A 15,373-nucleotide genomic window follows, 5' to 3' on the forward strand; every position below is an offset into this window, starting at 1 on the left:
CAAAAGTGTACATTTTGAGGTACCGCTCCAGTGACAACTTTGTACCTTCATTTCCTCATGTAGTATCCAATGAGTTAACCTTTTCTTTAATAAAAAAGAAGATCAAACTTTTTATTATAATTTTTTTATATACTAATACATACTATTATATGTAGCCTACTATATTTTTAATATACTGTAATATACCTTTACTTTAGTAAGGTTCGAAAACACTAGTATCTAGGAATTTTAGTTTAACTTATATAGTAAATGTTAGTGTACTATATGTGGTAATATAACCTATTAAGTAAATGGTTTCCTGAAAACGTACTTTATACGTGGTTATTAGTATAGAAAATATTAAGAATTAAGAAAGATAAGAGGAATTCTTGTGTAATGTACAATAGTACCTCATCTACTAGTGAATCTTGCAGTTCAGACGGTCGTGTCTACTCGAGTGTTTACGGCAGTGAACTGTGTGTGTTTTCATCATTCGCTGTCATGCAGGTGGTATTCAGTTTAGCAGCAGCAGCAGTATGAATAAACCACATCAGGACAGAGGCGTCAGTTTGAGCTGAGCTCAAGATCTGAATTCATCTCCAGCGTCACATCTGTTATTCGCGTGAATGCAGTCATGGCATCAGTAGCGCAGCTGTGGAGTTTAAACTGCGTGTAGATTCAATTATAAACGACGCATCATGCTCAGGTGGTCTGCTTTTCACACTAAAGGAGATAACACAGCCTGCTCTTCGGAAAGAAAACATTCGTATGATTAACCAGGTATGTGACTTAATAATATATGGGGCCATTCAGATGAATTACGCAGTTGGTTGTTTGCACGCGCGCGGATTTCAGCACTAATAATGAATGCCTGTTTATAAATGCTATCAAAGCGTAGTGTATAACGTTAGACGAAATACTCGCTTAATCCAAACTTATTCATCGAGGTATCTGCAGTAGTCAGTATTTATTTTTCCTTCCCTTTTAAGGACATTCTCGTTGTAGTTATGGAGGAAAGCAATATCTGTGAATCAGTCCCAGATTTGAAGGATCTGGAGGTAAAAGTTGGGAGAAAGACACCAGATGGACTCCTGAAGTGGATGAGAGAGGACCACAAAATCATCTGTCATCATCAGACCGAGAATAATAAAACGGAGAAGAAGGGCCTGGATGAGAAGATCAGACAACTGAAATTGGAGATGGTAAGATCCTTTTCTAAATTGGTCAGAGACCTCTATATCTTGTCAAATAGAGTTGGGACAAATCTTATCTAACCTCCTGTTTTTGCACTTTGCATATTAAAATATAATCGTGCATGAAATTGGTGGATGGTGTGATAACTTGTTGACTTTGTCATACATTATAGACCCCACAGCTGACCCATATGCTAGCTGGTATAGACATGCCCGGCGGGTTATGTGCGTCATTTATACCAGCATGGATGTGCATGTGTGCTTAAATGCTAATATACATTTCTTCAAATGCACACATATAGTGTTTTATCAACCAAATGTAGTTTATCTTTGTCATTAAGAAAAAAATTACCACTTAATGTATTTTTCTTAAGTGATTTTATTCTATCCTTTAAAAGGCACATATAGGATTTTTACACGTAGGTCCTGTTTAGCTCCGGCTATCTTGATTCCTATTTGTTGATACTGTTATACATATCTATAGAACAGTTCCCTCATACAATGTTTGCATCTTTTCATAACAAAACTCCCAAGTAGAAACTTGTTGTTGTTTTCTTATTTTGAAGGGTCCCAACCCACATTCCACAAACCAAATCAACCAGACACAAAAGAATTTCTCTCACTGCTGCCAAAAAGTAAATTGCACATTAAAGGTTGTCATACCGGCAATTATAGTTTTGTTAACAAACAGCCATATTTCTTGCAACCGCATATCTTTTGTTGATGCTCTTTTTATAAGTTGTATGCATTCATATTGTAACCCAAACTAACTTTCAGCTCTTGGGGCAAATGCGCCCTTATAGCTGTATAGAGTAGTGTTGTACAGTAGTTAGGGAAATAAGCTTGTTTCCCAGTGGAATGTGGAGCTATTAAGGAAATGGACCCTGATGTTGTTGCTATGGTGCTCTTAACTAAGTACTTAAAAGGCATTAAAGCTGTCATAAAGTATACTGCTGCCACCATTGCTGATTTGTGCAAGGCAGCATTATTAATTTGTCTTTGTGATAATTATTAACATGTCAGTGGTTTGCCAAAAAGTTTGGATTTTTGTGTAGAACAACAGCAAGAACAGGTTTGACTTATACAGAATATTTACTGGAAGTGAGTGGCATGACACTACATGACAAAACAGACTTTTTTACAAATCCAATAGTCTGCAGTGCTTTGCGCCACTTGCAATCTAGTGTACGTTGGGTATTAAGACATGATTCTTTGTTTTACTTTGGTCCCGATGCCATTTCACACTGTTTCCTATTAGTCATTATGTACAGCAACCCAACTGTCAGAGCACTTTATTTTACAGTGTGTCACACATTGTCATCCACACATGCAATTTATTCAAGCACCACAATATAATAAATGTGATAAAGTGTAGTCAAGTTTATATGTACCATTACAAAACTCGGAAAGTCATGTTCAGGAAGTCCAACAAACAGCTTGTTATTTATGCCACCTGTGAACTGCATAAAGAAAGAGCGAGAGGAAGGTCTCCTCAATGACTTTCAGCATCTTGGCCGACTGTGAATGCAGCTCTCTCTCTCTCTCTCCTTGCTCGACACACAGATGGGAAACACAGGGGATGTTGTACTGACAGATGGAGGAAAGGGAGATGACTCTCCAGGCTCAATAAGAGGGGAAAGAAAGAGAGAGGGGCGTATGAAGGTTAAGGAGAAAAAGGTGATAGGTTGACATACTGTATTAGAGATCCTTTTAATCCAGTATTGCTGTGTTTTAGATGAAGGACTTGTATTGACTCTGTGTATTGTGTGAATTAAAGAAGCTTCTCAAACACTTTTTTAATCTTCCATTGGTCAGACAAACAAAGTCCCAGACATCATCGACTGAGCAGTAATGCTGTCTTGGTTGTGATACTCTAGCAAAGTTATGTTCTGAAAGGTCCGTGTTTAGGCCTAACTATTTGAAAGGCCTACCTTTAATTTGTGATCCTGTCTATGAATTTCCAGCCTTAAAGGGATAGTTCACCCAAAAAATGAAAATTCTGTCATCATTTATCTTCCTTCATGTTATTACAAACCTGTATAAATGTATTTGTTCTGATGAACACGGGAAAAGATTTTGAAGAATGTTTGCAACCAAGCTGTTCATAAGCCCCATTCACTTCCATAATAGGAAAGAATACTATGGAAGTGAATGGGGCTCATGAACGATTTGATTACAAACATTCCTCAAATTATTGGCCTTGCTCACTCAATAATAAAGATATCAAGGTTATAATTTCACAGAAAATTCTTTACATTATGCAGTAAATAACACTAAATGCCGAAAAATGACTTTGGCTTGGTTTTCACTGCCTCACACATATCTCTTTGCATATTTTGCTGAAACAGGATAAAGTTTTTAAATATTGAAATGTACAGTCTTCACATTTAATACTGTACTTGAATTTGTTTGACATAATGAGAAGTTGGTCAGTTTAAGCATTAATCTTATTGGCAAACTAAATGAAGCGGTTTTACTGTACTGTGTTTAAAAATGGCAACAATGGCAAAAAGTCAACATTCTTCACATACTTGACTTAAGGCTTGAAAGACTCCCTATCTCTGAAGAGCTTTTTCTAAACTCAGAGACATGCCATTGCATTAAAGTAAAATGACTAAAATTAGGCAGCGGCTATTTACACTAAGTGCAAATAGCGATAGATGCCATTAACAATAAGTGAAAACTGCATATTTTCTTAGTAATAGATGCTATTTACAAGTAAAAATATATTTTCTATTTACTCTAAGTGACAATACCAGGATTTTCTTAGTGATATTCATTTGCAGTAGGAGATAAGTTTAATGAATAAAATGATCGAAGCGGTAGTTAAATGCTATCTATATTGTCAGATCTCTTCACCTTAGTATTTTTGTAGATAAACAGGATGCAATTATAACATAATGTAAATGATTATATATATTTATTAACATACCCAATAAATACTTTAATTCCTTATAAACAATAGGCGGGTGATTCTCATGAAAACTTGGTTTTAAAAATGTCAAGCATGAAAATGTAAAAATTGCTTAAATTGACTTTTTTTCCCACCAGACATTGAAAAACAAAGTCTGGTGTAAATGGGAACATTAATTTAAACACTTTTTCTTATCATTTAACACTTTTTGTAACATAATTTAAAAAATTAGTCCTAAAAAATCTCATTACCGCAACAGTCAGAAAACATCAACACTGACATATTTTAAAAATGACATGACAAACCTGAAAGAACATAATTTGGAGATTCAGCACATGCATTTAAAATCAAAGTATTATGCTTCTATTAATTAAATTAACATTTAATAAGCATCTGTTGCGGTAATGATAATCAAAATGTCGTGTACGCATTCTGACAAAACAATATTTCAAATTAACTGTAAAAAAATGATCTTACCTGGTAGCCATCTTGAAGTAACTGGTCCATGTGCTTGGTCACTCAAAATCAAACTTTATTAAAATTTTGTATGTGTGCTTAAACTGTTCTCAAAAAGTGTTGCGGAGGATGAGAACATCAGGCATGGACACATCATTTTCCTAATTTTTTTTTCATTATTATATTATACATGAATATTCAGTAAATATTTTTTCTGTCATCTAAAGTAGTCTAGCAAAACATCCATTTATTTTTTTTCTAAATATTTTTGTGTTAATTTGATTAAATTACAACATAACGCATGTTCAAACACAGCCGGACACATTGCGGTAATGAGAATTTCAGCAGAAAATGAGATAAAATTGACAAATTATAAATTCTTATGTTGAAATCACACATTGTGCAAGGTAGAACACAGTATTGTGTTGATTCTGATGCTTTTTAATATTACTATATTACACATTTTATAGCTAAAATCATTAGTGCCGTGGTGTTTCAATGGTTTCGTGAGAATCACCCAGGCAGTTTTTTCACTTTTCAAACATTTTTCAATGTGGTATGTGATAAGAAATGGGAGAAGAGCGAGGTCAGCAAAAGGCGGATTTTTGTCAGTGACATCGTGTCAAAGTCCAGTTCCACGAGACCTTCCCTTCTATTGCCTGCACTGAGTTCAGCACATCTTTTTTTAAACCTATTGCTCCAACCAGACATTGGTTGGCAGAGCTAGTGTACAAAATGATGATATACTGTAACTATGCTACTTAGTATAATGACAAAGTGGTCATTCGTTGAATTTTCATTAACAGTACACACGCAACACACACACAGGCAACAGCTACTAGTGTGGTGTGATATTCCACAGAGCAGGACACCAACGCATGGAAAATGAGTTTTGCAGAGCTTTAGTGATTAGATGTATGGTTTTAAGGAGTTGGGGAAATGGAAATCTGCTATCCGTGAGAATTAAGAGGTTTGGGCAGCGTCGAGTCTCAGACACTGTGGAATGTTTTCCCTCAGGAGAGTCTGTGGGTCACACTGTGGCTTTCCAGACTGGAAGGAGGGAAGCTTCAGATCATAAAGACAGTCAAACGATTTAACAAAGGTGATTGCAGCAACACTATATTGCATAGGGTTATACTTATAATCCTAAAAGGTCTCTTTGTTATGAAGTTTTTGCCATTGAAACTGGGGTCTTATAGTTGTCAGAGAGCCGACTTAAAAAGCCACAATTTGTTTTACTGCATCTGTCAGGAAGTTTGTACTTGAAAACTCTCTTAATAGTTCAATTGATCCTCTTTAAAGCATTGCTGTCACAACCATGCACTGAATGTTTTTCTATATTCTGTCACTTCCTTTCTTGTCTTTTCACAAGCTTTGAATTTTAAAGTCAGCTATTTGTGTAAACATACTGTAAATGTGACAGTGGTCTGCAACTACTGAGGCAAACCCGACTTTTAATAAAAATATGCAGTTCTGGAAAAAGATAGCCTTTACAGAGTTGTTTCAATTAAACTTCTGATCAATTCTGAATTGATATACAGTAGTGCTCCAGGTTGTTATTGGATATTCAAAGGCATTGGTCATGGTTTCCTTTATTTGATGTAGCTATAGAGTTGCAGACAGACAGGGGTTGTTCAAGGCCAGATTAACATTCACCACATTGGTGCTAAGGCAGGGAGAACATTAACGATTGTATATATATATATTCCTTTCAGAGACTCGGACTGAGATGCAGAGACGACACAGCCCAATCCAAACCAGAACGGATTTGTTACAATCTGATCTATGACTCTCTTGTCATTTACAGCTATAGCCTACAGTACTGTACAAATTTGTAGTTTTATGCACGTTTATTTTCCCTTCTAAATTTGGCTCTGCTCCCCAACCCTTTATGTCTCCCACGCTCTCTTTTTCCAATGTTCTACTCTTTTTTTTCTACTGTAATTAGTGTGGTTGACGTCAGCAGTCCTCAATAGCCTTTAAATTACACAGCAGGCCTGCACGTATAGGATGAGAGTATATTATCCATATATGGCAGTGTCTATAAATGTAAATGTATTTTTATATCCCATTAGGGCTGAGTTTATTGTTTTTTCTGCATATTATCCATTAGACCGCTTGCTATCATCTGAAATTTACTGTAGTCATACACTATATTGTATTAGTGGATTATAATTACAGCGTGCACCACAGAGACGCTTTGGGATCTGATTTGGGGTTTTTTTTCTATTTCTTTAAAATGCAACTTGCAGTAACTCATTTGGTGCAGACAGGGCAGATCAGGTTTAGTGGGAGCTTTTAAAGGAAGTACAGCATGTTTAATGAGCACTGTTATATATATAGGCTTGAGTACTGTTCGATGAGCTGGATGAGTTCAGGACTTAACCCCTAAGCATTTGAAAATCTGAAAAGTTTCCTAATTAAGCATCCTAATGTAGTTCTAATGGAATTTCTGAGAACTTTCGTTACATTTTGATGGATGTACCTCATAAAATAAAAATCCATTCTAAAGAAGGATATAGTGAGGAAAAACCTAATGTATTGCTTCAAGTCCAACTGAAGGATCAATAGCATCCATTTTAACCTTACATTGATTTAACCAAACAACACCCAAGAGAAACCTGACAGACTTTAATGAGTACAAAGTATATATGGTGTATGTATAAGATCAATTCTTCCATAAACATATGCTTATATTACCAAAAAAACTTATTATTATTAAAAAAACATATTGCACTAGCCGTGTGACGCGCCAGCGTGACCATACTTATTATGTAATCACGTCTAAAGGTTACATATCCTCTCAGAAATAAAGGTTCAAAAGTTGTCACTGGAACAGTGCCCTTTCAAAAAGGTACACATTTGTACCCAAAAAGTGCATATTAGTACTTCAAAGATACATATTTGTCCCCAAATGGTACATATTAGGACTTTTTTAAAGGGTACTGCCCAAGTGACAGCTTTGTACACTCTTAGAGTGTAATCTTAGAGTGTTAAAAACAACACATTAGTGTTGATTGTGGGATGACACACTAAAACCCCATTCACACAGACCTTTGGTCCCAGAAAATACCCGTAAAATTGCCAGACAAGCGTCTGTGTGAACACAAAGTCGTCCCGTTAATCTGCTGGGATCGTTGCCGTAAAAGCCCTTTTCACACAGATATGCCCTAAGATACACGGGACAGGCATCCTGGAATTTTCCGGGACAGTTTGATATTTTATTCATTCACACTGACATGATTACCCGGTCCCGGAAAGAAACGTGACCTGTTGAAAGTCCCGCCCTCTCTTCTACGCAGCGTCTGAAGTTTGCATATTTTTTATTATTTCTCTCTCCAGAAACAACTCGCGTGCATTTTTGTTTATGATAAGACTACAAAGGAGCGCGTGAACGCACAGTTCTATGCTGGTGAATGATCTCAGCTTCTGAGTGGATATTTGAAGAGCTCCCTGATTTCTGCTTTGATACAGTTTTCAGACATTTCTCATCGTGATCGTTTATATGCATTTAAAACCCGTATTTTGAGGAGCTGAACGATATATCTTGTTAGGATGATAGGTATTTTCCTTTTATTATAGCTCAAATGAGCACGTGACGCGATATTCTTTTATGCTGCTGAATGATCTTCGTTTCAACGCAGTAAGTAACGAGCTAACTTACCTCCTGATATCTGCTTCAGTCCAGTTTGCTGACATTTCTCGTAGTTAATGTTGTAAATCCCTCATTTTAAAGAGTTGAACCAACTTCATGTTGCCATGACACGCACGTCCTCACTACGGCACGTGCGTCATTGTTTATGCGTCTCATATATCATTTCCTGATAACTGCTTCAATCTCGTTTGCACCATTTCTCGTGGTGAATGTTTATATGCATGTTATCTCTCGTTGTAAGGAGCTGAACCATAACTTGTGTTGTGATGATGACGCGCGCGTCCTCACTTCGACACGCCCATTACGGCATTCTTGCGGCTTTTTTTCACACAGAGGGTTACCGGCGTATGTTACTAGGTCCTCTTTCCGGCAACGATCCCAGAAGATTAACGGAACGAGTTTTTGTTCACACAGACGCTTGTCTGGCGATTTTACGGGTATTTTCTGGGACCAGAGGTCTGTGTGAATGGGGTTTAAGAGGACCTAATGCGTTGTCCCAGAATTCACCCATCACTGTGTTATTATTGAAACAACACATTTTGTGTTACTTTTAAAACAACTTGTGTTATATTTTAACACAAAATCAACACAAAATGACACATAATGTGTTAAAATTACACATAATGTGTTAAAAGCTTAATGCACAAAGATGTGTAAAAAATTAACACATCTAATTTCACATCTTTCTAAGAGTGTACCTTTATTTTTGACAGTGTTTGTGAAGCACATTTGCAGACAATTTTAAACAATAAATGGACACAAAGACATTATTTAGTATCATTCAACATACAACAACATTAGAACAGACCTCTTTCTCCACACTTGTAAACACTGAAGCGGTAGTTCACATATGTCATGCGTGATTACGTAATACGTATTTTCACGCTTGCGCTTGACAAAAAGTTAAAAGTACTTTTTTTGCGAAAGTAGTGACCGTTTTTCTAGATAAGAGCTTTATGCCTCGGTTGGAATGTTTAGAGCCCTTTGAAGCTGCATTGAAACTGCAATATTGAAGCTGTGAACTAAAGTCTTAATTAAAAACTTAATTTCTTTTCGACTGAACAAAGATAGACAAAAACATCTTGGTTCACATGTCGGTGAGTAAATTATCAGATTTTTTTTTAATGATAGTGGAATATTTCTTTAAAGGGTTAACCAATAATGAAAATTATGTCATTAATTACTCGCCATCATGTTGTTCCAAGCCCGTAAAAGCTTTGTTCATCTTTAGAACACAAATTATGATATTTTGATCCGAGAGCCTTCTGACCCCACTACAAACCCACAAGTGATGTGCAAAGTCTATACTTGTGTTCCAGATGACATACTATACATTATGCACTTAAACTATGCACTATGTACTCTACCATTACCATAACTATGTAACACATCAATGAAAATCTATTTGTACATGCCCAGTATGACCACAGTCACCATCAGACTGAAGCATAATCATCTTTGCAGAGACGATTCGGTTCACAAATCTGGTAGCCCATCCTCTCTTCAGCCTCTTCAGCAAAACTGCAACATTTGAGTGCATGATGTCTCCAGTTTTAAACACTACATTGTGCATCAGTGTCTTGTTGGAATTTTCAGTGTAAACACACTACTTACACCATTTAAACTACAGAATGGCTTAGAATAGTGCATATTAACTATTTGGGATGCACTTTAAAAAGTTTATTCTTTCATTTGTTATGTAATAGGCAGGCACACACCAATTGTTTTCAGCTCACATTTACCATGTTTAAATAATACATTTAACAGGATCTGCAGATTTTGCCAAATAGTCAACAGAAAATGTGAAAAAGTCTGCAGATTCTGTTTTAGACTATATATTGCTATACAGAACGTTTCTGACATTATGTTTAGATGTGTCAGATGAAAACTACTTAGCCCATTTGCTCTGGAATTAGGAAGAGCGGATGAGTGCCTTGCTAGAGAAATGGATGTAGTCAGGAAGATCTATAAATCTTAACAGCATTTACTTTAATGGACCTCCGGCTTCAGTCAGCACCAGACAGCAATCATGCTTACAAACCCCAGATCTCTGTACAACAATCAGCACTAATCTGAACACTTTAAGAGGATTAATTTTCTGTTTTCTTGGCCTATTGCATTTTCTCATTTAGTGTTAATATTGGCAATGAAAACTAATTGAAAACATTTTAATTGTAAATATAAATTTGATTAGAAAAACTAAAGTTAAAGGAACATGCCCACATTTTGGGAATGTAGCTTATACACTGTATCCCCCAGAGTTAGATAAGTCCATAAATACCTTTCTCATCTCCGTGCATGCTGTAACTCTGTCTGACGTAGCCCCCGCTAGCTTAGCTTAGCCAAAGACTGGAAGTGAATGGCTCCAGCTAGCATTCTGCTCCCAATAAGTGAGAAAATAACGTGAATATTGAAATTGAACTAAATTGACAAAAAGTGTTTTTTATAAAGCTAAAACTGTATCTATGACTCAATTTAACTTCTTACATTTTCAGAAAAGATGTAACTTTGTTTTATGATATTGTTGATTTCAGGTATGGCAAAGCATCAAACCTGACACTGATCCTACATACTCATGTATTCTCTTTTGTGTACAGGCTTGTCTACGCGCAGCAGACGTCAAGATCTTGAACCAGTTAATAGCATTACACGAGGGCATTGAGGCGGTCAAATGGCTTCTGGAGGAGCGTGGTGCCCTCACCAGCCGCTGCAGTAGCCTGACCAGCAGCCAGTACAGTTTGGGGGAAGGTCCTGATACATCTTGGAGGGGAAGCTTGAGCAGCCTGCAAGACCCCCATGACAAGTTAGACAACATTTCCATCGGCAGCTATCTGGACACATTAGCAGACGATCTAGATGAGTACTGCCCCTCCAGCGGGACTGATTCAATACTCTGTGCCGCCCCTATTGGGACAGAGGTCCCCAGAGTTAGCGGAGTTGGAATGAATGGCACCACTGGATCCGGAACCAGATCTCCACAAGTCAGTTCCAATGCTCCCAAAGAAGAAGCTCAGGTTTGGAAGGCGGTGTCTGAGACTGGGCGACCACACCCTTCTGTCAATCATGATTCTAATAATGCACAGTCTAAGAAAGCGGTGAAGCAAATGGTTGGCTCAGACTCACCCAGGGCCTGTCTGGCTGAAAAACTAGAAAAGAATCTAAGCCCTAAAGTGAAACCTTACAAGAATGGCAAAGTTGAGCTGGAGACCTGCAAAATGAACGGCAAAGTTCAATTGGAATATGACGCACACTGGCGTTGGGTGCACTCCCAGGATGATGTGACATTTTTGTGATAATGTACATTATTATCAAGCCAAAGGTATTGGCTTGACCTGATGTGGTTCTCTGTTCAACACTGAGCTTTTGTTTCGTAGACTTTCATTTTGGTTCCTGTAAATCCCAGAGGTGGAGAGGTCAGTAAGAGTAAAAGAAAGACGCCTAAACTCATCACATTATAGGAATGTGTGGTCAAGGTTGAAGAATCCAGATTTAATTAGATCGTCAGTTAAGGTTATGTAGATATTTTTGCGCGCATGTTTCAAGTGTTCATTTCTTTTTGGAAGTCATAATCTTTTCTGAAATCTGTCAGCAAAAATTTAGCACAAAAGTATTTGTTAATGAGTCACATCAGAGTCCTTAGGTTGCACAAAAGATCCTTTGTACACTGTTAGAAAAATAGTCAAAATATGTGTCACTGGGGCAGTACCCTTTAAAGGTCATAAGAACCAATAAGTACAGATGTCAACATTTGGTACCAATATGTAACTTTGAGATACTTATATGTATCTTTAAAGCGGAAGTACACCCTAAAACAACATTATGCTACAACACTATATTTCATCACATATATGTAGTTGATTGTGCTGCCATCAAATGTACTAACTCCATATAAAATTAAAGCTTTTAACTACTACAGTAACAGTGATTTGACAAGTCGTCAAATCACCAGAAGAAAAATGCACGACTACATAATTCTGAACGTTCTAAATGGGGGCGGGTCTTGTGGCGAGCTGATTGACAGTAGATGTTAACGTTCTTTGATTGACAGCTGCAAAGGATGAGCTAATGTTAGCTTGGTTTGCATGTGTTCATAACAACAACAACATGATAATAACTTTCTACGTAGTATGTTTACCGTAGTTACACAAAACAAGCAACAACTAAGCTAAGTTATGTTTTAGATATTTTAACAGTTTTACATTACCTGAGTCCGCGGAAAAACTGGGCTGGAAACAGTACTCGAAATCTTCCTGACGAAAGTGCTGGCTGCGTATTCAAATTTTCGAGTAATTTGTTAGTGGTGTGTCAGCTGAGGGTCGCGTTGATGTAAACAATAAAAACTCCCAGTGTTTTTAACATATTAACATAGAATTACGCACTCTGTGCACCTGAGCGGGAACAGTTTGAGTCAAAAACTGAGTTGGCAGGCCAGAGCTTAAAATATTTGCGATCATTAAAAACACCTGCAAGGCCTGAAAGAGATCAAGCCTCAGCCAAGTAAGAAAAAGTAACGTAAGCATTAATTTCCATGAAAAGTAACTAAGTAACGCAATTAGTTACTTTTTTTGGGGAGTAACTTAATATTGTAATGCATTACTTTTAAAAGTAACTTTCACCAACACTGGTGATTTCCCCTTCAGAGACGGAAAAATTAGTTACTCTTTGGTTGGGTTAGTCTGCTGGCTAACTTCAAGTTGATTTGAGAGCAGGTTGAGCGGTAAAAGAAGTTAGGCTTGTTCGACAGCCGGATTATGTCAAAGTACCGCTAGAGCGATTCACAAAATTCTACGGAGGATTTGCGTTTAAATCACTCTTGCGGAACCTTGACGTCATCCGGCTGTCTGTTCTTGCAGCGCCGCATGAAGCTAAACAAACCTGAAGGCTGAATCGGTCAGTGGTTAGTGGGTGGAGCTAATGACTCAATTTCGCGCAGTTCATTCTGCATAATTGAGTCCATCAAAGAATTCGGCTTCAACACACTATCAATCCAAATAATCGAAATCGTGCACATTTCTTTTTTCCTCATGTAAATTGCAAAATGGACATAAATTACCCGTGATAACAGGCTAAAATGTCTAGGGTTCAATTCCGCTTTAATATGAACTCTTTTGGTGCAAAGTTTTACTTTTTTTCTGACAGTGTTGTGGGGAGAGCTTCTACAGAATAGTAAATGTTAAGAAAAAAATGTCTAAAATGTTAATGGCTTAGAAATTGTCTAAAAGATTCAGTTGGCGAACTAAAAATGGTTCTTTTAAGGCAACTCTTTATTTTTAAGAGTTTTTGTAACTTTTGTAAGTATGTTGATTCTTTTTTATTGTAGGCATTTTAGATATTTATTTCTTCAAGCCTGATTTAAAATCATAAAAATGTCGTCGATAGTAATCAGTCCTTAAAAACCTTCAAGTTAACATAAATCTAGAGATTCATTGCAACATTAAATCTCTTTATTTGTCTACAGATTGCACAAATGCTCACATTTGACAAGAACATTCATCCTTCCCTCAATATATTACTTAGAATGGACCAAAGTACAAAACAATTCAAGAGGTTGAAACCACAGCAATTTATTTTGTTACTTTATAGAGTGAATCAGTTTTTTATGCTGCGGCTGACAATTTTGCCTGTAACGGAAAAATGAATCGTAGTATTTTCCTTCGGCTTAAACTCTGACAGGAGGGAATGTTTAAATCATACCGTTTTACTACCAAAGTTTTAAATACGGCATCTCAGAATGGTTTGAGTTAACATCTTAAGGTCAAAGAACAAATCCATTCTGAATGCCAAGTATGCTCCCATCTGTTACAATGTCACCCTGTTAAAGGCAGAGTCAAAATCAACAACTCAGTAAGTTGCCTTAGACATAAAGAGGCAGTTTCCCGGACAGGGATTAGACTAGTCCTATACTAAAATAAATGTAAGAGGTGTCTAAACTGAAAACAACTTGCACTGAAATATTTTAAAATACATCAGTGACCTTTGTTTTGCCTCAAAATGCACACAAGTAATGTTTTTAGTAAGGCATGTTTGTTAAAACTAGTTATATTTTATAATTAAACTAAGCCCTAGTCCTTGTTTAAAATAATCCCTGTCCAGGCTCTGATGATCACAGACCACTGGAGCTTTGTGAAAGATGTCAAATACTCTGCACAGTCTCTTTGAAGTCCTAATGTTCAAACTATACAAATGCATGAAGGTCAGTGGTTGTGCTGTTATCTTTGCTTTTGTGACATTATTTTCTTGCTACCGTATGTAGAGATGTGTGACATTTAGGACCTAAAGTGCACTTTAATATAAAGTTGCTCAGAGATGCTAAATTTCTCTCTCTCTCTCTCTCTCTCTCTCTCTCTCTCTCTCTCTCTCTCTCTCTCTCTCTCTCTCTCTCTCTCTCATATATATACATATATACATAATATTTGAATTGTCACAGTGTTAGTACTAAATATGGTCCTATGTTTGTATGCCAAGAGAACTGCATTGATTGTTGTAATATATTTTTGTCTAATACCCAGAACTACAGCACTATCAGTATTCAGTCAAATAACATAGGGCGTTGTGTAATAAAAATGGTACCTGACAATTTTGAATTCTAAACACTTGAAACCTGTGTATTCAGTTTGTAGTAATGTGTGCAGTCAGTGTATATGCATTTATTGTTTTGTAAAGAATAACAGCATTATAACAAAACTTTGAACAGTCCGTTCTCTTCTCACAAACACCCACTCTCAGTGAATAATGTCTGTGCCTTTAGGAAAGGGTTTCCATGACTACTGAATAAGTGTGCAACTTGTGCGTGTGTGTTGCTCAGCTGTTTGGTTAGAGTCGGGGGAAATGGAGATATATCTCAGAAGCCACTGTGTAAAAAGGTGAGAAATAGATGGATTATGGGAGGGAACGGGTGAAGATAGAGTGAAATTGTATGAGCATGATCCAAAAGAGAAGAAAGGGGGAGATGGAAATTGCATTTGTTGGAGAGAAATGTAATAAAAGAAGGAAACATTGCAGTCTTGATTCACAGGAGGCCCTGTGCAAGAATAGACACAAGGCAAACTTCCCTCCAACTCTTTGCACAAAAGGACTGAGCACATAATTAATCTGCATATACACTCACCTAAAGGATTATTAGGAACACCATACTAATACTGTGTTTGACCCAAGGGCGTAGGTTTGATTCTGGCA

General features: G+C 36.9%; 1 protein-coding gene across 1 annotated transcript; it reads left to right on the forward strand.

Moving 5' to 3' along the window:
* Positions 1–422: 422 nt before the first annotated feature.
* lurap1 (leucine rich adaptor protein 1) lies at positions 423–14,881 on the forward strand. Its single transcript, XM_065264779.2, has 3 exons — positions 423–759; positions 969–1,181; positions 10,795–14,881. The coding sequence occupies exons 1-3, from the start codon at positions 748–750 to the stop codon at positions 11,488–11,490; spliced, it is 921 nt and encodes a 306-aa protein (XP_065120851.2). The 5' UTR covers positions 423–747; the 3' UTR covers positions 11,491–14,881.
* Positions 14,882–15,373: the final 492 nt, after the last annotated feature.

The sequence above is a fragment of the Paramisgurnus dabryanus genome, chromosome 7 (assembly GCF_030506205.2).
Source record: "Paramisgurnus dabryanus chromosome 7, PD_genome_1.1, whole genome shotgun sequence".
Classification (NCBI taxonomy): Eukaryota; Metazoa; Chordata; class Actinopteri; order Cypriniformes; family Cobitidae; genus Paramisgurnus; species Paramisgurnus dabryanus.

Excerpts from the sequence above, each read along its gene's own strand:
- lurap1 (XM_065264779.2), top strand. Across the intron at positions 1,182-10,794 it reads GACAACTGAAATTGGAGATG|GCTTGTCTACGCGCAGCAGA; the intron begins GTAAGATCCTTT and ends TTTTGTGTACAG.